General features: G+C 45.2%; 1 protein-coding gene and 1 pseudogene across 1 annotated transcript; both read right to left on the reverse strand.

Annotated features, from left to right (window-relative positions):
* Positions 1 to 2,132: 2,132 nt before the first annotated feature.
* On the reverse strand, positions 2,133 to 3,233 carry LOC101597389 (annotated as a pseudogene).
* A 6,945-nt stretch (positions 3,234 to 10,178) lies between these two features.
* Positions 10,179 to 24,825, reverse strand: Plrg1 (pleiotropic regulator 1). Its single transcript, XM_004655875.2, has 15 exons — positions 24,736 to 24,825; positions 23,121 to 23,227; positions 21,702 to 21,844; positions 20,855 to 20,908; positions 20,192 to 20,285; positions 19,923 to 20,007; positions 18,370 to 18,471; positions 17,056 to 17,148; positions 14,619 to 14,768; positions 14,350 to 14,451; positions 13,600 to 13,702; positions 12,799 to 12,907; positions 11,976 to 12,115; positions 11,305 to 11,498; positions 10,179 to 10,438 (listed from the first exon to the last, which is right to left on the reverse strand). Exons 1-15 carry the CDS (start codon positions 24,742 to 24,744, stop codon positions 10,379 to 10,381), a joined length of 1,545 nt encoding a protein of 514 aa, XP_004655932.1. The 5' UTR covers positions 24,745 to 24,825; the 3' UTR covers positions 10,179 to 10,378.
* Between the last annotated feature and the right edge of the window lie 440 nt (positions 24,826 to 25,265).

Below are 25,265 nucleotides of genomic sequence, written 5' to 3' on the forward strand. Positions count from 1 at the left end.
GTGTTCCCTTACATGATGAATATTATCTGGAACAAAAACATTAAATATCCAGTGGTTATTTTCAGAGAACAGGAAGTTCAAGATGACTGTCACTCTTGCCACCTCAGCTCCATATGCTGTCGAGGACGCCTGCTGCCGAGAGATGCACCAGAGACACGGGTATTTTAGGGCTCCTTGACAATGCGCCAATACGATTTGCTAACGCACTGATAACCTTTGGGTGTCTCTGGATTCCTGTCTCATGAATTTGAAGAATGAAATCCACAACTAAGGTCCGGAAAGATTATAGCTTAAAGCTTTAGAGGGAGAAGAGAAGGGAGCTTTAAACCCAGAACATACTAGAAAGAAGCAGAGCAGAGCTCTTGCCCAGGAAGACTAGAGGAGAGTTGAGAAGCCCATCGCCAGACTCAGGTTGGGGATTTTTATGTGAACCCTATGGATGGACAGCTGGTCTAGCCAGTTGGTGCAAATGCCAGGTGTTTGACTTTCTGGAAAAGGACCATCTTACCAGAAACTTTCAATCTCTAGGAAGGGCCTTCTGGAAGGCACTGGAAGGACTCCCTAAGGGGGCAGAGAAAAGGGAAGGCCAGACTTTTCTGATGTTTCTGACCTACAGGCCCTAGAACTGTTCCCACATTTAGTCAAGGAGAAAGCTACTCACTTTGGGGTCCTGTCACCCCTAAACTGCCTAACGAGAAAGAACTTTTCAGAGGGACAATGACAGGACCAGTAGCGATTCAGCAAAACCTGGATACACTCCAGGAAGCCTGTATGAGACCCCAATGGGATGTGTCCTGGCTGTGTGGAGAGGCCTAGGACGTTCTTTTGTTTTGTTTTGTTTTATTTTTCAAGGTAGTGTCTCACTCCAGCCCAGGCTGACCTGGAATTCACTATGTCATCTCAAGGTGGCCTCAAATTCATGGGGATCCCCCTACCTCTGCCTCCCCAGTGCTAGGATTAAAGGAGGCGCCACCATGCCCAGCCATTTAGCTTTCTAAGACAGAGCCTTGCTCCATGTCCCTGGTGACCTTATTATGCAGAATAGCCTGGCCTCAAAATCATAACATTCTGCCTGTTTCCACCCCCGAGTACTAGTATTACACGTGTGTGCCGCACCACACGTGGCTCTTAAATCTCACTTTCCCCACTGGTCTTGAGAGATTTAAGCTAATTCCGTGATGTTGAATACTGGCATCTGGCATTCTGAAATCTAGATCTGGTTTGGGTATTCTGAAAGCAGGGGACCCAGGTGGCTCTGTAAACGCCTACCCCTTCACAGCCCCCAGGGAGGCTCACTTGGGTGGCTGTGACAAGAACACAGGGCAGCATCGCCATCCATAGAAGAACTTGCCCCCGACACAAGAAGAGGCTGTGAAGGAGTTCTAAGAAAAAACCAAGGAATCCTTTCCTATTCCATCATTGCCTACAAACACCAACCACACGGACTGAAATGACAACCTAGAAGGAAGAAAAAGGCAGGCCAGCCCCTCAGCTTGTCTCAACCATCAGTAAGCCAACACTTACCTTATGGTGAGCAGAACCAGCATGAACCAACACGTGATATATGCATACAGTAAAGTTCTTAATTAATAAAAAATACAAAAAATAATCAAGTCAGGCGTGGTGTCACACGCCTTTAAGGCCAGTGCTGGGGGGCAGAGGTAGGAGGATCACCGTGGTTCAAGGCCACCTTGAGAATGTATAGGGATTTCCAGGTCAGCCTGGGCTAGAGTGAGACCTTACCACAAAAAAAAAAAAAAAAAAAAAAAACCAGGAAGAAGAAATCAATATGGGAGCTGGGGAGTGGTTAAAGGCATTTGCTTGCAAAGCCTGACAGGTTGATTCCCCAGGACCCGCGTAAAGCCAGATACACAAAGTGGACATGTGTCTGGAGTTTCTAAGTAGCCATATTCTTACTCTCACTCATCATAAGTAAATAAATTAGTTTTTTTAAGTTATAGGGAATAAAGTTTATTTTGGCAGATAGTGTTCAACAAATTAAAGTTGCATACATTAGTAACATAACTCAACATCCTTAATTTGGTATAAGTGTAACACATTTCTTGCTTTCCCATGTTCTGCTAAGTCACCATACCTAAACGTTTACAAAACCAATAAACTCAACTTTAACTTTACTGTTTTTGCTTACGCTCTGATTCCAAACAAAACTTTTCATAAGCTTCTTCAATCTCTGGGTCCATCTCATCATCAATATCATCTAAGTATGAATCACCAGCCCCTGATTAATCTGTCCCATTTTCTTCATAATCTGGAAAAAGTCCTCTCAAGTAACTCTTGGTATTTCTCTTGGTAATCTGGATCAGCCGCAGTGAAAGGGACACGTCAGACGTGTAAAATGTCGGTTCATTCATAAAGTAGTCAGGGTCGTTTTTAGGTGTGGCTTCTCTGTATGTTGAAGTTGCATGGACTCTACCCCAGTTACTTGCCCGGAGTTCTACAAGCTTCAAGAGCATCTGTTTTACATCTCTGCTGCAGTTTGCATCTAGGACAACATTTTCAATTCTCTAAGTAATTTCTTACATATCAGATTTTTTCCCTTTTCTTTCCAAGTATCTTCTAAAACTGACCCTGTCAACTTTAGTAATTTTACCACACAAGTTAAGTTGTCCTCCATAGGGTTAGAGAAGAGAGCATTCAGCAATTCTTGCAAACCCACTTGAAGAATATCTGCTCTTGTTACCTGTCCATTTGTTCCTTTGATCTCCAGGTTAAGATAAAGTTCTCCCAGAAAGAGTACAAATGCATGGAATCGCTTTCGAGACACTTCGTCCCCTTTTGCAGCCTGATCTTTAATTTCATATTCAGTGCGACCCCTCTGACATAGTAATTGGTGGAAGTTGCCACTCTGGGCTAATTGTCAGGTGATGGGACAGGTAATTACCCAGGCGAGCTCCCATATACAGAAATTCGGAATCGACGTGGCCTGCTGACAGCCACAAGCTCTTGCAGGGCGTCATCAGCAGTGACCCAGCCATTCAGGGTCTCTGCAAACTGTGCCATCTCGGCTTCAAAACCGCCGGGCAGCTCTGTGAGGTGATTCAGAAAATCCTGGACATAGTCTGATAGGGTTGGATAATCCTCACAACCATCCTCATGGGATTCTGTGTAATTAGAGAGTAACCTGATGGGTAAAATTCGGGGGCGTTTGCAGGCAGCTTAGACATCAGCACCGGAGCCACCCCCTGGGGCTTAGCCATTGCTGACTCTCAGTTCTGCTGGGGGATTTTATCCTCTGAACTAGGCGGAGCACTCAGGGGCCTCATTTGTTCTGGGCGCACCCCGGGCCAAGAGAGGGCGGCGAGGGCCTGCAAATAAGTTATTTTTTAAGATAATTCAATATGGGGGGGGGGGCTAGAGGGATGGCTTAGTGGTTAAGATGTTTGCCTGCAAAGCCAAAGGACCCAGGTTCGATTCCTCAGGACCCATGTAAGCCAGATGCACAAGATGGCACATGCTTCTGGAGTTTGTTTGCAGTGGCTGGAAGACCTGGCTTGCCCATTCTCATTGTCTGTCTCTCTCTCTCTCTCTCTGACTCTCTCAATAAAATAAATAAAAACTTTAAAAAAATATATAATTCAATATGGGCCTGGAGAGTGGCTCAGTGGTAGAGCGCTTGCCTAGCATTCTGAAGCCCAGGGTTTGATCCTAGGAAGGAGAGGGGAAATAAAACTATAGTGAGCTTTGTGCCCCATTTCTACCATTGTGATGAGCATACGAAAGCACTTATAAGCTATAAAATACAAAGTGTAAATTCACTGACTTTACAAATGAATTAAATGTTTTCATATTTGCATTTAAATGAGCACAACCCATTGCAAAAATAAATACGATTCAAGCTAGCATTTAAAAAAAAATTTATGTTTACTTAGAACGTTACTAAATAGCAAATAAAAAGTACCACCAGAACAAAAAGGGGGACAAGTTTCTCTGCACCATGGTGCCCACTGCTGACAGCACGTTCCTCTGGATTTATACACCGCAGGCCCTGAATTTGCATCTTGCTTGGGGCTATGCAAATTATGCCACTGACTCTGGTTGTAAGTCTTATGTGTCAATATATGTAAAATCATTTGGAATGACGCCAGGCATACAGCGAGTGTTCCGAGAACATTTGCTTTTCCTATTATTACCATGGCTACGGTGTACATAGCTGATTTTAGAAGAGCAAAACACACCCAGATGTTGCTTATAAAGACATTAATTACAACAAAATATGAGGAGGACTTAAATTTAAGTCTGAATATATCCTAGCTAGTTGCATGTCATGGATAATATTTTGATGTAATAGTACCTTTATATATAGCTTCTAGATTATGTCTGTTTCTATTTTATCTCGTTTTACTTTTTAAATTTATTTGAGAGAGAGACAGAATGGGCACACCAGGGCCTCCAGCCATTGCAAATGAACTCCAGACACATGCGCCCCCTTGTGCAGCTGGCTTACATGGATCCTGAGGAACTGAACCTGGGTCCTTTGGCTTTCCAGGCAAGAGCTTTAACCACTAAGCCATCTCTCCAGCTCTTGTCCATTTTCTTAATAAAAAGTAAATTTGTCTTACCATTTTGTTTCTTAATTTCTGATTTTTATCAGGCAAAAATTTGGAAACATGCCTTATGTCATTCATAATACACAACCTATTAGGATCATTTGTTTATATACCAAATGAATATAAGATTTGCTTAACAAATTAAGTTTTAAAGTGCAGGCTCTTTCCTCCAAAGACATCAAAAACCATCAAGCAAATGTTTATTATGCTTTTGGAATGTAGAAAGGTTTATTTACTGCAGCATCGGTCAAGTAATGATTGGAAGAGTGTGCGTGTTCATCCACGGGATTAGTATTCAGCTATCAAAAGGAATGTAGCAGGCTGGAGAGGTGGTTTAGCGGTTAAGTGCTTGCCTGTGAAGCCTAAGAACCCCGGTTCGAGGCTCGATTCCCCAGGACCCACGTTAGCCAGATGCACAAGGGGGCGCACACGTCTGGAGTTCGGTTTGCAGTGGCTGGAGGCCCTGGAGCTCCCATTCTCTCTCTCTCTCTCTCTCTGCCTCTTTCTCTCTCTCTCTCACTGTCACTCTCAAATAAGTAAAAATAAACAAAAAAATTAAAAAATATAATAAAAATAAAACAAAAGGAAGGTAGCCACCGCCACAGGCTCCAACATGCTTCAACCTTGCAAATGTCACAAGGAGAAGAATCTGTTAATAGAAAAACCACGCGTTGTCTGAGTCTATCCATATGAAATGTCCAGAACAGACCCAGGCACTGTGCAAAGTATATTCACGTTTGTTTAAGGCTGAGTGGCGAGAGGCAATGGAAGAGCTTGCTCCTGAGAGGGCTCCTGCAGCTGATCATGGTGACGGTCGCAGAACTTTGTGAATATATTAAGGCCTACTGAACTGTGTATTTTAAATGGGTGGATTGTATGTCCTATGAATTCTCAATAATGATGTATTGTAAAAGCTATTCAGTAACAAAAAGTATATATTATTTTTCCAGTGTTACAGATTGTGTTTGATCTATGTAAAAATATTATCAAGCAATCAAAAGCATTGTCAGGGATGGAGGGCTAGCTTAGAGGTTAAGGCACTTGCCTGCACAGCTAAAGGACTTAGGTTCAAATCCCCAGAACCCACGTAAGCCAGATGCACACATCTGGAGTTCGCTTTTAGTGGCTAGAGGCCCTGGCACCACCATTCTCTCTCTCTCTCTAACTGCCTATCTCTGTATCTCTCTCTCTTTCAAATAAAGAAAAAAATATATATATATCATTGTCAAACAAGCAGGATAGTCTGGAAAGGCCCCCTAAGTAAGCTTTTCGATTTCCTGAACTTGGTTGATTTTTGGTGTGTAAGTCTGTGTGGTGGTGGCGTGGGCAGGTGGGGGTGTATGAACTTATGGTGTATGTGAAGATGTGTGCCCAGGTGCTGGCAGGCCAGAGGAGAACACGGAGGGTTCTTCCTCTATAACTCATGTGAATATTGTCTTGAGACTAAGTCTCTCTCTGAATGTAGTGCTGCGCTTTTCCTGAGACCAAGCAATTCTCAGGTCTCTGCTCTGCACTTGACGGGGAACAGGTGGATATGGGCACAGCCGTCTCCTCAGCCCCTGGACTGCTACCAGAGTGGTGGACATTTAGATTTTCCAGCAGATTTTCCTATCGTCAGACCTCAATGAAGTTTCACACAATCTCCTCTCTGGGCAAATGTTGCATGTTTCAACTCATTTACAGAATGTTTAGAGTAGGAATAAATGCCAGGATTCGGCAGAATTTAGATGTGAAAGCAGTGTAAATCGTTGAAGGAAGATTCAGTGCAATTTGTCAATAGTAGAGTGGGCACCTGCACATTGGCTCAGCAATTATACTGCTATCTGCTGCCTTATAGAAACAGCACAGAGACAAAAGTTACCCACATTGTAATAACATGTGAGAAAAGGAGAAAGTATATTTTATTTTATTTTTTATAATTTTATTTATTTATTTATTTGAGAGTGACAGACACAGAGAGAAAGACAGATAAAAGGAGAGAGAGGGAATGGGCGCGCCAGGGCTTCCAGCCTCTGCAAACGAACTCCAGACGCATGCGCCCCCTTGTGCATCTGGCTAATGTGGGTCTTGGGGAATTGAGCCTCGAACCGGGGTCCTTAGGCTTCACAGGCAAGCGCTTAACCGCTAAGCCATCTCTCCAGCCCGTATATTTTATTTTCCAGTAAAAACAGTGATGTAATGTCCAAACAGAGAGGAAGAGGAAGAGTTCTGAATACATTGGCTAAGAAAACAAACAAAACCTCCATGTCCAGTGTGATGTCACTTAGAGTAGTTGTGACAAATCCATACACACAGAGAAGGCTAAGAATTGCTTTACACATACAGACACAAGCAAGGAAAGAACAGCATAACAAAGTGCAATGGGTTATTGTTCACAAGATGCAGCATTTTAATTCCACAGCTTGAGTGTGGCAGTGTTATTATTTGACAAACAACATTTTTGGAGTTGCAATATTGCTTACTAAGGAAAGAAAATCTAGCCTTCTATTTTCATGTCGTCTCATTTCAAAATGTTTTCTGCTTTCTTCTCTTCTGTTATTTTTGTCCAGTGGCTTTATGACTAACAAGAGTCCGGAGATGTTTTCATGGAGTGTTGGGAAAAAGCCAAAGTAGATGTATATATACAGCCAGCCACCTCCCAGTGTGTAGATTTGGACTTGGGTCCTCACTCTTGTGTGGCAAGTGCTTTTACAGACTGAGCTGTTTCTCCAGCTATCCTATGAGGGAGGTGATGGTGAAAAATAAATAAACTAATTTAAAAAAAAAAAAAACAAAACACTGGTTTCTGTAGCAAAGAAACTTTTGAAAGTGGAACAATTGGAGAAAGTGTGTGGAGTTATGTTACAGGCGGCTCAGTCCAAGAGGGGAGGGCTCTGCTCTGGGCTCAAGTTTGAGCTCGAAGCTGCGTGTGGTGGTGATGCGAGCCTTTAATCCCAGCGCTCCAGAGACAAAGGTAGGAGGATCGCTGTGAGTTCAAGGCCACCCTCAGACTGCAAAGTGAATTCCAGAGTTTGAGGCCTCCTTGAGACTACACAGTGGATTCCAGGGTCACCCTGGGTGGTGAGACCCCGCCTCGAAGAAAAAGAAAGAGAGAGTGAGTGCAAATGCAGATTGTTGACACTACTGCCTCAGGCAGAGAGAGGATCAGATCATGCAGGTGTCAGGAAATTCTTCTGTTTTTGGCACTCCATTGAAGCAGTAGCAAGAAGCCACATTTTTCCCCCTTAAAAAAATGTTTTATTATTATTATTATGCTTTGTATGGATGCATCATGTGTTGGTCCTCTTTTCCCTTGTCGCTGCCCCCATCCCCTTGGGGACGCTCCTCAGCGGGGTTGCAGGTATTCCTCATGGGGTTGCAGTTTATGCGTTATGGAAGCAGCAGTTATGTTGGGGGGCGGGATTGCCATTGGGCATGATGTCTCTTTAAAAGGTGTCTGCTGAGTTGAAAACTGGGTGGCTCTAGAAACAAAAGCAGTTTCCTGCAGGTCCCACTCTGGGAACCAGAGCTAGAAGGTTTGGTGGGGAAATCCTCCTGGTGGACCCGAGGTCCCAGACCTGGGGCAGGGCAGCACTCCCAGGCGCTGGGTCCGAGACGCGGCCGACAAGCCTGCTGCGGGACCTGGAGGCAGAAACCCGGCCCGGGAGCCTCTGGTAGCAGGCTGTGTCTACAGGATGCATCACCCAGAAGGTGCCCTCCTCTCCCGACACAACGTTAACAGGCAGAGAAGGAAAAGCAAGGGTGGAGAGGCGGACTGCACAGCTGGACGCATCCCATCAGGGAAGGCCCACGCAGGCCGCACCCTGGTGACCGCAGGAGGGACTGCGGAGAGATGGTGCAGCTCAGCCAGGCGAGTGACCACGTGGAGAGACTGTGCATGACCGTCTTCACCTTCACACTTCCAGGATGAAGCCACCGGAAGAGCCGTGTCTTGTTCTTCAGCCCCAACCCCCCGTTTATTTATTTTTAAGTTTTAAAATATATTTTATTTGGGAGAGGGAGAGAGAGAATGGGCGCGCCAGGGCCTCCAGCCACTGCGATCGAACTCCAGACGCGTGCGCCCCCTTGTGCATCTGGCTTACGTGGGTCTTGGGGAATCGGACCCGGTTCCTTTGGCTTTGCAGGCAAGTGCCTGCCTTAACCGCTAAGCCATCTCTCCAGGGTTCCGCCCCCCTCTCCAAATACAGGTTGGTGTGTGTGTTGGGGTCTCCCTGCCTGAGTCTTCCAACTCTTCCTGGTACCTTTAGTGGAGACTGCCTTCTTTCCTCCTCCTTTGTCTTCCCTTCCTATTTCCTTTTCCAGCTTGTTTTCCCCTCTTGTTTTAATACTAAATACTAATCACGTCTGCTTGTTTTCTTCTCATTCCCAGCCTTGGTAACATCTTGGTGTAGACCAGGAAACCCTTGTTCCTTCATTCCCCGAGCTCCTGGAGTCGGCGGTGTGGTTAGATGCGGCTGCCCATCAGCTGGGGTGGCCAAGTGGTGCCACGCGAAGCCTGGCCGGAGCAGGTGGGCCGAGGGCTTAGCTCCTGAACTATGTTAATTATCACAGAGCAGAGGCATGATGAACATGCTGGCAGGGTTGTCAGCTTGTTCTATTAGGCGATTTCCTAGAAATGAAGTAGGACCAGGGATTTTATTTTAATAATAATATCCATTTCACTCCCATCTACACTATGCAAGATGGGGGATGTGTTTCTTGACATTTGTTCAAATGCATAGCACAATTTCTATGAAAAATAACGAAAGTGCTTTGCTTTCTGACTACAGATGAAGTTTGACAAGTCTCAGTGGATGGGAAACTCGGGATCCCATAGGTAGTGTACTCGCTGAGAGGCCTAGGTGTTCAACGTGAGCGCTTTCTAGAGAATCAGGACCACAGTCCTAGATACACTCTAAGGAACTCCGACGGCATCCATCTCTAGGTATTCTCCCGTTTCCTCATAGACATGGCCCTACCACTTGCAGCTTTCTCATGAGCTACACGCCCCACTGCGTAACTGCAGCAGGCACACATTTGTTCTGAAAGTGCCTCATGTTCCCCTTCCCTGGTTCCATCTCATCTTAGAAAATCCTTCTCCTGGGGGTTAGGGATTAAGCTCTCCTAGTGGTACAGCATTTGTCCCACATGTATGAGGCCCTGCTTTGATCTACATCACGCAAATGAAGCAAACACAAACCCTTTTCCCGCTGCCCCTCGAGGTCAGCGCAAATGCTCATTCCACCGAGAAGGGAGAGAAGGGAGGGCCGGTCCTCTGGGCTCCCTGCAGGTGGCGTCTCTCATCGCAGCGCCTCTACAGCCAGCCCCCCGGGGGGAGGGGGGGTGTCCAGGAGACACTGATCTGCTGAACAGATCCACAGCGCAGCTCGGCAGGCCACGCACAGTGCTCACGCTTCAAGTCCTTTGATTCCAAAGGGTCAGTCACAAGTCTGTTTCCAAAAGTTAAGAGGAAAAAAAAAAAGCCTATTCCTTTTCAAATGTCCTATATTATGCTATAGCAAGACCACAAAAAGATTTAATACTTTCTTTAAAAGGAAATTTTTTAGTAAAACTGTCAAAATGGTTTTAGCTTTCCAATAGTTATGTTCAGTAAACTTGCACACTTGGTAATAGCTTCTACAGTCACAAACTGTTTATTTTAGAAATAAAAATACAGGTGGGGGTACAGGGGACATTTATTGTAAAGTATGAAGCAGCAATGATTTCAGCAAGTGAGTTTCTGCTCAATGTTCCAGCCACAGCACAAACCCCTGGAGGTCCTCAGCAATGCTAAGCTTAGAAACCTGCCAAAACCATAGCAACAGGCCACATTAAAACCTCTTCCTCTTGATGATCTCTGGCTTCCAACTGACTGGGTGAGTTTCTTCTGTCTAAAGATAGAAAAGCAGATTTAAGATAATTAATTTTTTCAAATTTTTATTTATTTGAGAGCAACAGAGAAAGAGAGAGAGAATGGGCGTACCAGGGCCTCCAGCCACTGCAAACTAACTCTAGACCCGTGCGCCCCCTTGTGCATCTGGCTAACGTGGGTCCTGAAGAATCGAGCTTCGAACCAGGGTCCTTAGGTTTCACAGGCAAGCGCTTAACCACAAAGCCATCTCTCCAGCCCGATTTAAGTAAATATTACTAGCTTGTCCCCTACTTAACACATTTCCTTTTAACAAAAACGTTTTCCTCAAGAGTGTATAAACAGTTGTGAAGTCTAATAACGGATGAATGGGCGGATGGCAAATGTGGTTTGCAGATCTCCCTAAAGCCAGATTTCCACTTAGGTAGGTCAGCAGCACCAAAGCCCGGGGATCTAAGTTAATTTGCACAGCAACTTATGACTGAGGGTCACCAAGGTGAGCTACTTCGGTAACTCTAGCAAGGAAGAATGGGCTTTACATAAGGATCAGTGGCTTCACTGGCATCAATGAAACCCACCCACACGGAACCTAGGGGCAGATCGCTAATAAAGCTGACAAGCACCTTAATACTGTAAAGACCATTTTTCCTTCTGGTAATTAAATGACAAGACCCTTGCCACATTGCTGTGGCTGTTATGTGACTTCAAAATACACGTGAAGAGCTGGGTGTGGTGGCTCCAGTCGCAAGATTTAAGAAGTATGGTTGCTACAAGTTAGAAGCCAGGATGGGCCAGACACAGTGAGTCCTAGGCCAGTCCCAACTATAGGCAGACATTGTCTCTAAGTAAATAAATGAATAATCAACCATGCAATAAACAAGAACTTACCGCCGTATCATCCTCTCTGTAAACTTTGATAGTTTTATCGGCTTCTGCTGTTAGCAATCGACTTTCTGACTGATCAAATGCACAAGCAAATATTCCTGATTCACTGTCCAGAGACCCAGGCTGCACTGCTGCATGAACTCTCTGGAAGTTGTAGCCGGTTCTCCAGTCCCAAAGGTGCATAGTGCCATTGTCAGCTTGAAAGGAAAGATGTGGTCACACTTAACAGTTCAGTGTGGCACAAGCTTGGGTACTCACCATTACCTAAACGTCACGTCAGGCATTCAGTTACACAGCCAAGGGAGATGCAGGCACCCAAACCCCTTCCTGTTAGTTTATCTTTCCCTTGTGCTCCATTCAGAATCTTTTTCAGATCTTAAAAAAGCACCACAAGACATGACTTACACTTCCTGAGGAACACCCAACCAGGCCTCAAGTAATTCCTTAACACCCAACCAAGTGTAGACAATTCCTTAGCATAAATCTCCCATGGGAACGTAGAGTTCCATCATGCCCCATCTACACGGATCATGAACATGGAAGAACCCATGTGTGAGCATTCACACAGACCCAGTTACCTGGATCCTGCTACAGCACCTCTGCGTAGTGGCAGAGAAACTACTTATTTACTCAAACGTACAATGACCGACTACATCCCAAGAGTCTCCTTTTACCTCCAGATACAAGCACTCCATCAGAATTCACCGTGAGTGTGTTAATAATAGCATTATGACCAGAAAGATTTTGAATGAAGCTTCCATCAGGGAACTTCCACTGCTTTATGTTATCTGGAGAACCGGATGCAAATGTGTAACTGAAATGAGATTAAGAAGAATTAATGGCAAAGTAAATCAAGCCAGTAAGGTGGCTTTAAGTCTACAGCTATCTTTCCCATGTATGTGTGGTGATCTATACAGCTCCAGCAAAATATTACTGTCAGAATGTGAAAAACTAAAGCAGACTTCTACTTTTTGAAAAATCTTTTAAATCCTAAATTAAGGTTTTATTTTCCTTTCAATTCCTCAATGCTCTTTACATTGGATTAGAACAATAAATACAGAAATGCCTACTTTCACATACAGGGCAAAAGATTATATAACAATTTTGGAGAAAGGGCGAATAGTAAAGAGAGCAAGCTGAAGAAATGAGAAGGGGAAACGGAAAGGACAAGAGAGAAAGGAGAACGAGAGGAGGAGTACAATCAGCCAAGTGCCAGGGCGCACGCACTGAGCGCCAGCTCCGAGGCCGCGCTGCGCGCCCCTGCTGAGCTCAGGGCGCCTCCTCTCATGTCTCGCGTCTTAGCCGGTATGCTCGTTACTATGGAGAAGGCCTCTTCTCTCATTCTGTAGGGCAGGAAGCAAAATAACAACAAGAGGAAAATTATAGAGGCCCAGAAATGACAATGGCTAAAGGGCCGACAGAAACAGTACTAATGCTGGTGTTTCAGTACCATACCTAATTATGAAGGAAACAGGCAAATTAGCAAAATATACTTACTGCCGGGGATGTAAAACCACAGCCCTGACGGACTTTTTATGGTTAGTTAAGGTCACTCTAGTCTTTCCAGCCACCAGGTCCCATAATCGTATTGTAGTATCATGGCTCCCTGCAATGAAAACATGCACATATCAAAATAGGAGAAGAAATACTACTGTTAAACACAATAAAATACAAAATAGCCTTCTATACATACACATAAACTAAATGAAAAGGCCTACCCTATGGCTAATTTCCCCATGATTTCAAAACTACAGGTCCATTTTACATTTAAAACGCCTGATCATCAGTTCACCAAAGAGTAAGTACCGAGTTAAATAACAAATCAAATACATAATGTATCTGAATACATAAAGTAATGTATATCTGAATAGAGGGAAAGGGGAAAATGATTTTTTTTACCCTAATTATTTCTAGTTAATAAAACACATCAAGTGCTTCCCCAGTATTATTAAAGTCCACTGCTAATAAGAAGAGTCATACGAGGTTATTGGTTTCAATGCATTTGTCTTCTAACCTCAATCTCCAAGAACGGTAACTATAATACTAAAATAATATACACCTGTAACATTTAATTATGACAGCAGTTTTCTAGACAGACTACAACATACTGTGTATGTAAAAGTATGAAGTGAAAACGACTGGATGAGACCTCAGACATTTCAATGCCCACAGCTACAGAGGCGGACACAGAGTGCTACATGCACCTACGGGGCAGCCGTCAGTGCGGACGGGGTAACACGAGGGCGGGCGCGGTCACTGCTGTGGACAGACTGTACACTTGACAAGAGTCTATCATACCAGTAATAATCTGTGGCTCTGCAGCTTGACACCTGACTGTAGCAACTGCATTTGTGTGTCCAGATAATGTGTGTACACTGGCCTTAGTTCTCACATCCCATATCTATAAAAACACAGTAGACAATGGTCAAAAACAACAGGTATGCGTATCTCACACAGATAACGGGACCAGTTCAAGGCAGGAAGTTGACAAGACAACCATGGCTGACTAAAGTGAAGAGACTACTGAAATGAAGGACAATCGTCTACAGGCTGTGGGCAATACAGACAGGAGACGGTGGCCGGAGGGGGAGGGAAGGAGAAAGGTAGGGAGCGCGGAAAGATCAGGGTTCTGGAAAGTCTAATGAAACTGCTTATGGACAGCAGCATGACAAAGTAGACTATGAGCATGTCACGTCTCAGGGGCAGGAAACTAACGGTAATAAGCATGCGAGGCCAAGGACTGCAGAATAAGATGGAAAGAACATAAGCACTGAACAATTAAGGCAGCAGAGCACTGAAGAGTCAAGAAGCCGTAGCTCACTATCCGGTATTGATGTACAGCAAGGGTCCACATCCACACACGTGCCATACCGACTATGGGTAACATCACGCGCGCATCTACATCCCCACACGTGTAATACGGAGTTCAGCAATATGATGCCAGCACCTACATCTGCACACATGTACTATCAAACACGAGTACATCAAGCATCGACATCTACACACACGCACGCACGCACGCGCGCACGCACACTCCATTGCCTTTACCCGTGCAGTGGAATCTCGACTACAGGTCACCAGCACATCGATCGTTGGGTGCAAATCCAAACCATACACTGCACTGAGGTGGCCGTGATAGTGCCGTATGACCTAAGATGCAACGGCAAAGTTAAACTCTCTCAACACGGGGAGACGGTGGGGCTGTGGTGGCACACTTCTCCAGCGTGCACAAGGCTGTGCACTCAATCCCCAGCATGTAAGCCAATTAACAAATAAGCAGTGGCTGATACCATCTAAGTCCTTTCCCCCCGGCTTACCTTGTTATACTCGAGATCCCAGCACTTCACCTGCTTGTCCTCCCCACAGGAGAACAGGTAAGGGCTCCTGGTGCTCACGATCACGCCACGCACGGTACTGATGTGCCCAGTCAGCGATAGCTTCAATTTGCCACTGGCCAAATCCCAGATCTGCAATCCAAGAATATTTACTTTTTCTTTTTATTGGTTCCCAAAAGCAAAAATCTAGATTCCTGAGGTTACAAAAATTTATAAACATATAAATAAGACAATTCTGAAACTGATTTTCCTCAAAATAAAAGCAGAAAAAATAATGAAAAGGTTCAAGTTGGAAAATGATGTGTAGCGGTTTGAGTGGAATGGCCCTCCCCGGCTGCGCATGTGGCGTGAATACTGGTCCCCAGCCGGCGGTAATCTGGGAAAGCTGCTGGGCCTTTTGGAGGAGGAGTCTGGCTGCAGGAGGGATGTCAGTGGGAGAAATCTCTGTGGTGATAGAGGCTAGCTCCAAGCCCACGACATGCACAACTTCCTGTTGACGTGGAGCTGTGACCCAGGCTTCTTGCTTGGGCCTGTCTTGCTTTCATTGCCATAATAAGACTTCCTCTTAAATCTACAAGCTGAAATAAACCCTTTTCCCCATCAGCTGCTTCAGGTTGGGGGTTTTGCCGCAGCAGCAAAAGGGCTCTGCACAGCACGTACAGAGCTGGCAAGGCTGGTACTCCTACGATGTGGGAGGGCGTCACCGACAGCGACAGCAAGAAAGCACGGTGCGGACCTCACAAGGGTAACGGCAACTTACCCAGAAAGCAGTGAAGCTGTGGCAAATCCATCTCGCTAGCATTCTGTGTAAGCAGTTTAAGATTTTATTGATTTTCTGCAGGCATGCGGCAGGCACATACCGGCGACACTAGGTGTCTTCCTACTGTCGAGACACCTGCTGAACGAGCTCTTTCATTCAGCCAGACTGACAAGGGGCCGGCTCATCCCCAGAGTGCCGGCTCGACAAGCACACGGCACGGGCCAGCCCTCGGCGTGGGCTCTGGGGGTCTACATGCAGGCCCTCGGCGTGGGCTCTGGGGGTCTACATGCTGGCCCTTGGCGTGGGCTCTGGGGGTCTACATGCTGGCCCTCGGCGTGGGCTCTGGGGGTCTACAAGCAGGCCCTCGGCGTGGGCTCTGGGGGTCTACATGCCGGCCCTCGGCGTGGGCTCTGGGGGTCTACATCCAGGCCCTCGTGCAGCCCACATCGGACACACTGATCCATCTCCCCAGCCCTAGTACATCTTTCAAGAGAGTCACAATCCACAGGCTGAAATGGAGCCTTTCAAGTACATTATAAGCATCAACTCACACATTCTGGAAAATTTGTACTTTGGGTATTAGCCCCAAAAACATTTGCCCAATATAAGTGTTTCCATTTCTGAGAATGTTTCAAAACAAAGTAAAATTTATAAAAAGCCATACACATGAAGATTTATTTAGAGTAATTAAAATCTAAAAGCTGTAGTAATGTTTAACACTAGGAAAACAGGTTACAGACTATTTAAATTTTATAGAACCTAACCATTTTAAATGACACTGAATTCTTCACAAGAATATGCATTTGACATAAATGAAGTAAACAAACAAACAACAACAATTAAAAAACCATAGTAAGAATAACTCTCAAGGGGCCGAGGAGGTCCCTCTGTGGTAGAGCACTTGTCCAATACAAGTAAAGCCCCATGTACAATGCCTAGTGCCGGGCCACATCAACGCAAATTGTTTAACAAACGAAGACTTTTTAAAAGACACATATTTACATACCTAGGGAAAAAAGGCTTGGAAGTAAATACAATAATCTTTGGACACTGAAATACTAAAATGAAATTCATCTTAATTCCCACCAATGATAGATTATGTTTGATGTCGGTTATGCGACAGCTCCGCTTTCCCCATTTGCCAACACAAGTACGCTTTCACTCTATAATGACAGGGTAAGAAAGCCTGAAGCATCAATCAATGGACTTGGTGTAGGTAGACACAACATTAAGCACCGCTTTCCAAGCAGACGTTTGTTTGGAACTATTACTGGTATACCAGGAAATGTCACGCCATATTCAACTATGGGAAAGCAGGGACTTGCAACCTTGATTCCTGCCCAAGAAGTCACTTTCAAAAGATAAAGCGCACTCTCTCTCTCTCTCTCTCTAATAAATAAATTTAATAAAAGGGCTGGAGAGATGGCTGAGCAGTTAAGGCGCTTGCCTGCGAAGCCTAAAGACCCAGGTTTGATTCTCCAGATCACCACATTGTGGTGCATGTGTCTGGAGTTCCTTTGCAATAGCTAGAGGCCCTGGCACACCCATTCTCTCCCCCTCACACTCTCCTCTCTGTCTCTAATACATAAATAAATAAATAACAAAATCTTTGAAAGATTAAGCTGACAGGGCAAGCCCAAAATCATGTTTCCTTGTTACCTTTATAGTCCTGTCAGCAGAGCCAGTGACAAACCACTGATTCCCAGGTTCCACAGCAATGCACCGGACCCAGCCAAGATGCCCACTGATAACCTGTATGAGGAAAACAAAACAAAACGACAGTGGGTACCCATCCAGACATCAGTTAAAATGTATCCAATTTTGTAGACTATCTGAACTTAAAATGCACTCCCATTTTCAAATTAGAATCTTATAAATGCTACAATTATATTTTAGACAAAGAGATTAAATACACAAATTGTAGTACACCTTAGTAGAATATTACTAAACAAAAGAAAGGAATGCATTACCCATCCCTCCTACAATTAATGTGTGGTGGTCTGATTCAGGTGTTCCCCATAAGCTTATGTGGCCTGAAGGCTTAGGTCCTCAGCTGGCAGCAACTTAAATGTCTGGGAGGCAGTGGGTGTGGGAGCGGGCTCACGGACGTGATAGCTGCTTCCCCTTGCCAGTGTCTGGCACACTTCCTACTGAGCTGTCCACTTTATGTCGGCTGGGAGGTGATGTCCTCTCTGCATCATTTTCCCTGCCATTATGGAGCTTCCCCTCGAGCCTGTAAGCCAAAATGAACGCCTTCCTTCTGTAAGCTGCTTCTGGTCAGGTTCTTTGTGCAGCAACCTGAAGAGGACCCCACCGCCAGTCTCACGAGGAGCCTTCTGTACAACTCCACCCGCATGGCACAGCCGAGAACACACGAGCGCAGTCACAGCAGACAGCTCGGCGGTCACCAGGGGTGGAAGAGTGCATGATTAAAACAGCACGGGGTATTTTTTCAGGTGATGCACTGATTGCAGTAGTGACTAACCAAATCGATATATTTATTAAAATTCGTTAGACCTATATGCCAAATAAAAGGGCTTCCTTCTGTATAACCTACTCAAAAACAGAACCATGCTAGCTGTACCTTTCAGACTGTGTGCCCACTGATCCAATCTATTTTGAATCATTTTATTACAGTTGGGATCATTCTAGGCCTAAAGAAATTCCTTTATCAAGTAAACATTTCACCGAAATTTGCAAAAGAAATCCTTTGCTGTGTTAAATTTTTCTGCTTCCCACATTTACAGCCTTCTGTTAATACTGCACTGCTGTTATATGTACCATCAAAACCAAGGCCATCAGTAAACCTTTCACTTAAGGAATTCTCCTTCTCAAGGTATCCGTGGAAACAGTGCATGACCCCCACCTCAGGCCCCTCTACTGCCTCCCACATTCAGCCTCCTGCCCTCACTCTACCATCAGGCGCGCTGACAGGAAGCTCCTAAGCCCCACATGCTGGCATGACCCACTCACCCTGTAGAGTTTCCATGGCGGGTGCCACTGGGGTTTTGGCATGGTGGGGGCTTTTTTAGCCATCAGGGCAGAGTTCTTGGCATTGCCACTCTCCACCATCATCTAGGCATATGACAGACAGAAGAAACAGTAAGGGTTTCATAAAGTTTCAAGCCATCAACTCAGAAATGGAAATTGAAAGATGGTTTAATGAAAGGATATGTTTTTCTTTAGCCAAAGAGGAAAAGACAGCTAAAGTACATTTTCTCAATTAAAACACAACTCTAAGACTTCTAATCAGAACTCAATTTTCTGTATGCTAATTTTTAAGTTAAAAAGATTAAAACCTCAGAAGCAGAGCATGAGTAACGAGCAAGTATTTCTGAGGACGGGTTTGGAATCCAAATGTACAATCCCTGTCTGATGGAGCCTGGGTGAAGACATGAATCTCTACCAGCCTCAGCTCTAAGACGGAAAGCAAGGCGCCTGCGTCTCTTCACTTCTCATCTCATTACTGCCTGACTGACCCTGGCTGAGACTCAGTAACCGGTGCTTGCCTTGGCTCTAAGATGGGAAACCCGGTGCCTGTATCTTTTCATCTTCTCATCTAATTACTATTTTAACAAGTATAGAAGCTGATACTGGCTGAGCTCCTTAATCCCTTAATTTGAAAATCTGATATTTAAAGTACTCCAAAGTCAAAATTGAATTCAGACTTGAGAATTTCAGTTTAAGAGTGCTTAACAGGCAAAGTATATGCAAGTATTTCAAAACATAAAATCAAATCTATCAATTAATCTGAACTCTGAAATAGCTGTGGCCCCAAGCACTGTGAGGCAAGGAAGAGTCAACCTGAATAACTTACTGTTAACAACTCATTAATACAAAATGTCTTTCCGCCCATAAAATGCTTTCCTTTAGAGGTTCAGACTGGGGCTGGGGATACACTGCAGTGACCCCACAATGCTCAGCACACACAAAGCCCAGGGCTCGAGTCCCAGCATGGAATTAAACCAGGTATAGTGGCTTATGCTTGTAATCCCAAAACTTGGGATGTAGAAACAGGACAGTCTAGAGTTCAAAGTCATCCTCAGGTCAAGGTCAAAGCCAGCCAGGGGCTACATGAGGCAGTGCCTTAAAAACCAAAGTACCCCCAAGACTTAAACAACACTCCCTGTGGAGACTCCCTGTGGGCATTGAGACTTTCTCTGAACAGATGAGAGGATTACCAACCCACTCACATCACCAATCAAGTCTCAATTCTCAAAGGACTATCTCAAAGCAATGTTTGTTTCTTTCATTTTTTAAAATTACTTTTTTACAAGGAGAGAGGAGGAGGAGAGAATGGGCATGCCAGGGCCTCTAGCCCTGCAAACAACTCCAGGTATATGTGCCACTTTGTGCATCTGGCTTTACATGGGTACTGAGGAATCAAACACAGGTTGGGGGTAGTCAGGCATTGTGGGAAAATGCCTTCATGAGCCATCTGTCCAGCCCAAGACTTGAAACAAAGGGGAATAAGGTATCACGCTTCACAGGCTGGAAACCTGCGTCAGCGTGACAGGGACACTCACGGAGCTCATGGCCGGGGGCGGGGCGCGGTCCGACGGCCCGGGGTGCCGGTACTCACTTCCAGCAGTCGCTCGATTTGCCTCAGCCCTGAACAAGGTCACACGGTAACTCATTAACAGGCAACATATTCTGTACAAGTTTTTTATTGTAAGTTTTGGTCAATCATGATAAAGGAGAATATCATACACAGTTAACAAAAAGCAAAATTTTAAAAAGTGTAAACGGCAAAATACTCTTTTAGGCCCTTTGTGAACTGGGCCACTGTTCCTACCTGGCCTGAGGAGAAGGTGATGTCACCGCTAAGGACTGCGCAGCTGACTCACTGGGCATTCTTTGGATCTTGGTGTCTGCAGTCAGGGCAACCCCTATTAAAATAAAAAAAAACAGTTCCTTTCAGTAGCCATCTTTGCTCTCAGTTACATGTATTCAAAGCAAACGGGGAAACACAGAAGACTCTCCAGGCAGTGACAGTGTAGCCACTGTGATTAAATTCAACTTGTCTTTAGCTTTACTAATAAATACTGTTAGTAACACATTTCTCCAATCTGATGTGATCATGAGCAGCTTAATAATCCAAGCTGTCCAAGTCAGTGTGCAGGCATCATTGCCACGAGCAGAAAGAGCCGTGTGACCACTTAGTGTTCCCAGAGTAAACATGGGCCAGGACTGCTGGAATCCCGAGGCCTCCCAAGAGCAACACTAGCGGAGACCTTCAAGGATAAGCTTGAGTCACGTGCGAAGCCCCCAGGCTTTTCTTTGGCCACACCATCCATGTCAACCACTTCAATAGTACATGCTTCTATCATTGTTAAAGCTTATATCTGAGTTTATCTAAAGCAAAAATAAGTAAATAAATATTGTCTAAATTTCTACCACAGTGCCCAAGAACATATAGGTGACAATGAAATTAAGACAATTTCCATATTAAACATACCAGGTCCGGGTGGATATGGATGTGTACCTGTCACCAAATATTCAACATCTTGTCCTAAAACAACAAAATAGTTACTGATAATGAATTTACCTTTTATTCAGGTATCACCTTTTAAATGTATTAATACTATCAATGAGATTTTTCTATTCCAGCTGAAGAATCAGAAATGAGGGCAGTTCTCATGCTTGTTCTGACCTCATAAACCACACAGAGCTACTTCCTTGCCATCAGCTGCTAAGAGGACCCAGCTCATGCATTTGCTGTCTAGCAATGGTGGGAAAGAGGCCTTCAAAGCCAAGTGGCAACTCCCTCTGGTTTTTCTTCAAATAGTCTCATGTGCAGTTATATTCTCACTCATTACACTTTCCTTACTTCACTGCATCTTTCTGAATTACAGTCGTGTCACAGGGTTTCCCCCCAGGTCAGGAACAGTCTAAAACTTCTTCCTTTAGAATCCACTGTGCCCGTGCCCCCATCCTAAGAACTGTGCTTCTTTATGCCGCCATATTTTTGTTTCCTATAAGGAAAGTCATCAGCTTAGCAGTGGCCTCACTGTTTTCTGGGGCCAGTTATGAAGTTTTATGCTTTAATTACAAAGACCCTCAAAGTGTGTTTCATCATTTTCAACATCTTTTTTTTGTTTCTAAGTTTATTTCCTTGTAACTGCGTATTACATTTTCTTTCATCATGGCTCACAAAAATGCTATTCCTAAGAGCAGGGCAGAACATGCATTCTAAGAGTAACTCTATCTTGTCCTTCCCAGTACAGCATCAATAAGAGATTTTTTTTTTCTATTTAAGAAATGTACATATATACCTTAACAGTCCTTACTAATAGTACACTCACCTTGGTTGGCGGGATACTGTTTATGACCATATGAATCTGTTGCATTCTGCTGGCCCTTCTCTTTAAGATTCTCTTTTGAAGTAGGCATGTGCAACACAGGACCATATTCATTGCGAAGCTTGATTGCCATTTTTCTTTTGTGACTAAAGATTATAAGATGCATCCTTAAATACTTTAAATATCATGAGTGTAAAAGTTTACAGTAGCCAGAATAAATACTTTAATAGGCACAGTTGGTGTAATTACAGAAAATTTCCAGTAAAATTTTCAAGTTAAAACAGCATTTTAAAGAATAAAAAATGTGAGATGGTTTAGTGGTTAAGGTGCTTGTCTATGAAGCCTAAGGACCCAAGTTCAATTCCTGAATGGCCATATAAGCCACATGCACACGGTGACACATGAATCTGTAGATCATTCCCAATGGCTGGAGGCCCTGGTGTGTTCTCTCTCTCAAATATTTTAAAAATAATTTGAAAAAAATCTAAGTGCACTTTCACACCCTATATATTTACTCTTGCTCCCAATCCATCACAGTATTCACTAAACCTAAGAAGTATCCTGTTGTTACCTAGTAACTAGAAAACTCTTCTTGAAGCATACTCAAGGGTCCGACTCATTTAAAAACATTACTAATATAGCCTTTCAAACGCCTAAATATACAAACATAGTACAAACTTCTACAGCCATCTTTAACAGATATCTTAAAAAGTTTTACCTAACCAAGCCAGGTGTGGTGGTACACACCTTTAATCCCAGCACTTGGGAGGCAAAGGTAGGAGCACTACCATGAGTTCAAGGCCACCCTGAGACTACATAGTGAATTCCAGGTCAGCTTGGGCTAGAGTGAGACCCTACCTCGAAAAACAAACAAAAAATGTTTAACCAGACTAAAGTACTTAATTAGTACAATCTTTTAAGAACTTTATTTATTTAAAAAAACTGCCTATATATACAAATTAAATATTAATGCTTATTTGAAGAATGAAGCAGATCACAAAAGAAGTGTAACAAAGGTAACATGAACATTGCACATAATGCATCTCGGCCAGAGTCGGGACACAGAGACAACCTGTCACTGCTCAAGAACTTCATTATGCTATAAGAAAATGGGGCCACACATACAATCTCTGCTCATCAAAGTTCTGAGAACAGGAGGAAGCTATACACATATAGCATGATTGATTAAAACAAAATATCTAACAGGAACTCTACTAATTGCTGGATATGTGTAAACTGCAAATGGAATTTTTTGCTGCAAAAGACAAGGCAGAAGAAAAAAGTTAAGCCAGCGTAAACAACCAGACACTGGCAACTAGGTCACCTATGAAGAGCAGAACTACTTCTACGACTTTAAAGGTCGCCCGCTCGTTTGCTCTGCTCCCTTGAGTATTCCAGCAATTGGAAAAGAACTTCACGTACCTCTCTTCATCCAAAGGCACGGGTTTCCCATTATCAGCTACAAACATGTCATGAGTCCTCTTCAGGGACCTGAACACAAGCGTGTGCACAGAATGCTTCTGCACCTCCTACAAAGAAGCAGGCAGGAAAACAGCTGGCTACAAATCGTCCATGAAAACCTAAATCAAAGCCAAATGGGGTACACACTTCACACGCTTAAAGAGGCGAGATGCTTCGCCTCTCACGCTGCTACGCATCACAGGCTACAGTGGCCAACTACAAGGGATGGATGGCAAGCTCCTCGGTGGCGGAAGGCCTCAATGCTGCAGTGGAACAGTGTCTTGGCTGACAAATGCTTCCTCAACCTGGACTATGAGTCTGGCAAGGGCTCTGCCACAAGCTAACAAGAGAATGGTCACTGCCCCACACTCAAGGGTCAACAGGTTCAAATAAGCAAAATACATCGATAGTTAGGAAAGTCCCGAGAAGACAGAAAGGGGCTGAGTCAGAAAGACCGAAATGAGAGGCTGGAGAGATGGCTCAGTGGTTAAAGGCGACTGCTTGCAAAACCTGAAGATCAGGTTCAATTCTCCAGTACCCACATAAGCCAGATGCCCAACACGACACATGCATCTGGACTTCGTTTGCACTGGCAAGCGCCCTTTTCTCTCTGCCACGCGTTCTCTTTCCAAATACTTTCTTTTTCAAAAAAAGACAGACCTAAATGGAATTATGAATGATTTCCCTGGGATGATTCAGAGGCAAAGCCTTGGACAGAAGAGGTATGGACAATCGGGAGACAAAAGGCTCTCTGCAAAGGTTTTTCAGTGAACAGAAAGAACGGCCGAAATGCCGTGTAGTTCCGTATGTGCAGGGTGTGCTGTGCTGCGTAAGGGGGCTGCAAGGGACACCAGGCCTTTCAGACAACTGCAACAGCCTACATTTTTTTTTTTTTTCTGTTCTAGTAACCCAAGGACAAACAAGACCAACTTCCTTATTAGTTTAATTTTTAGATTTGCGATACCAGGGATCAAATGCAGGGCCTTGCATGCACACCAGGCAAGCACTCAACCACTGGTTGCTTATATCCCTCCAACTGCCGTTTTAAACAGATCGGATGACCGGGGGAAGCAAATGGAAGGGAAGATGACGACCAAGCGTGTGTGTCTGTGTGTGGGGGGTGGTGCAGTGATGCAGAAGCCCAGGCCGAAGATGACGCTGGACTGTATCAGCGCGATCTGCAGAGGATCTGGACCCCGGTGGACGGAATGGGGGAGTATGTGGCTACACAAGGCCTGCACGTGAGCAGGGGGGTTTTGAGCTAAGGGAACGCTGGGGTGTGGGGGCTGAACGAGCCGGGCGGTGCACTGAGCGCCAGCAGCGGCGCCCGCGGGGCTCGGGCTGCAGACAGCCCCGCCGCCCCCAGCGGCCCCAGAGCACGGAGCGCCGGGGGCGTGCTCGCAGACCTGCCGCCGGCGCCACGCACTGGCCCTCGGCAAGGCTCACCGGGCCGCCCCATCGCCGTAGGCCATCTTCCCGGGCCCCGGCTCGCGTCTCAGGGGTTCCCAGCACTTTCCACTGCCGAGGAAGAAAGCGCAGAGACCAACGAGTCTCGGGAGCCCGAGGGTCACCGTACCTCGACCATGACGCTGCCGCGGACCTCAGCCCTCCCGCGGCCAAGAAACACAGACGCCCGTCCACTGCCCAAGCCGCCGCCGCCGCCGCCGCCGCCGCCGCCGCCGCCGCCAACCACACTGCGGCCACTTCCGGAGCCCGGACGCCGGATGTGACGCAGGCGCGCACGCGCGCGCAGGGCTCCCGTCGGCCTCCGCGGCCGAGGGGGGCGTGGCCTCACGCCGAGGGGCGGGGCCTCGCGTCTGCGGGACCAATGAAACTCCCGCTCACGGGACAGCCTGTTTGCATCAGCGGTTCGAGCCCTGCTTGTGTTGTTGATTTTTTCATGTGATATTTTCCTGGAAGTTTAGTGCTTTTTAATTCAGAAACGCCAAGTAATAAGTTCTAGTGACTGTGTGTGCAGGGCGAACCCTGTGGGTTCCCTTGCCATGTTCTCAACGTTTTAGATCACCTGGTACCAACCCAGTAGACAGTGCTGTACTTGTAGAATCTAAAAACAACGCCATTTCAGTACGCCCTTTTATTTTATTT

The sequence above is a fragment of the Jaculus jaculus genome, chromosome 12 (assembly GCF_020740685.1).
Source record: "Jaculus jaculus isolate mJacJac1 chromosome 12, mJacJac1.mat.Y.cur, whole genome shotgun sequence".
NCBI lineage: Eukaryota > Metazoa > Chordata > Mammalia > Rodentia > Dipodidae > Jaculus > Jaculus jaculus.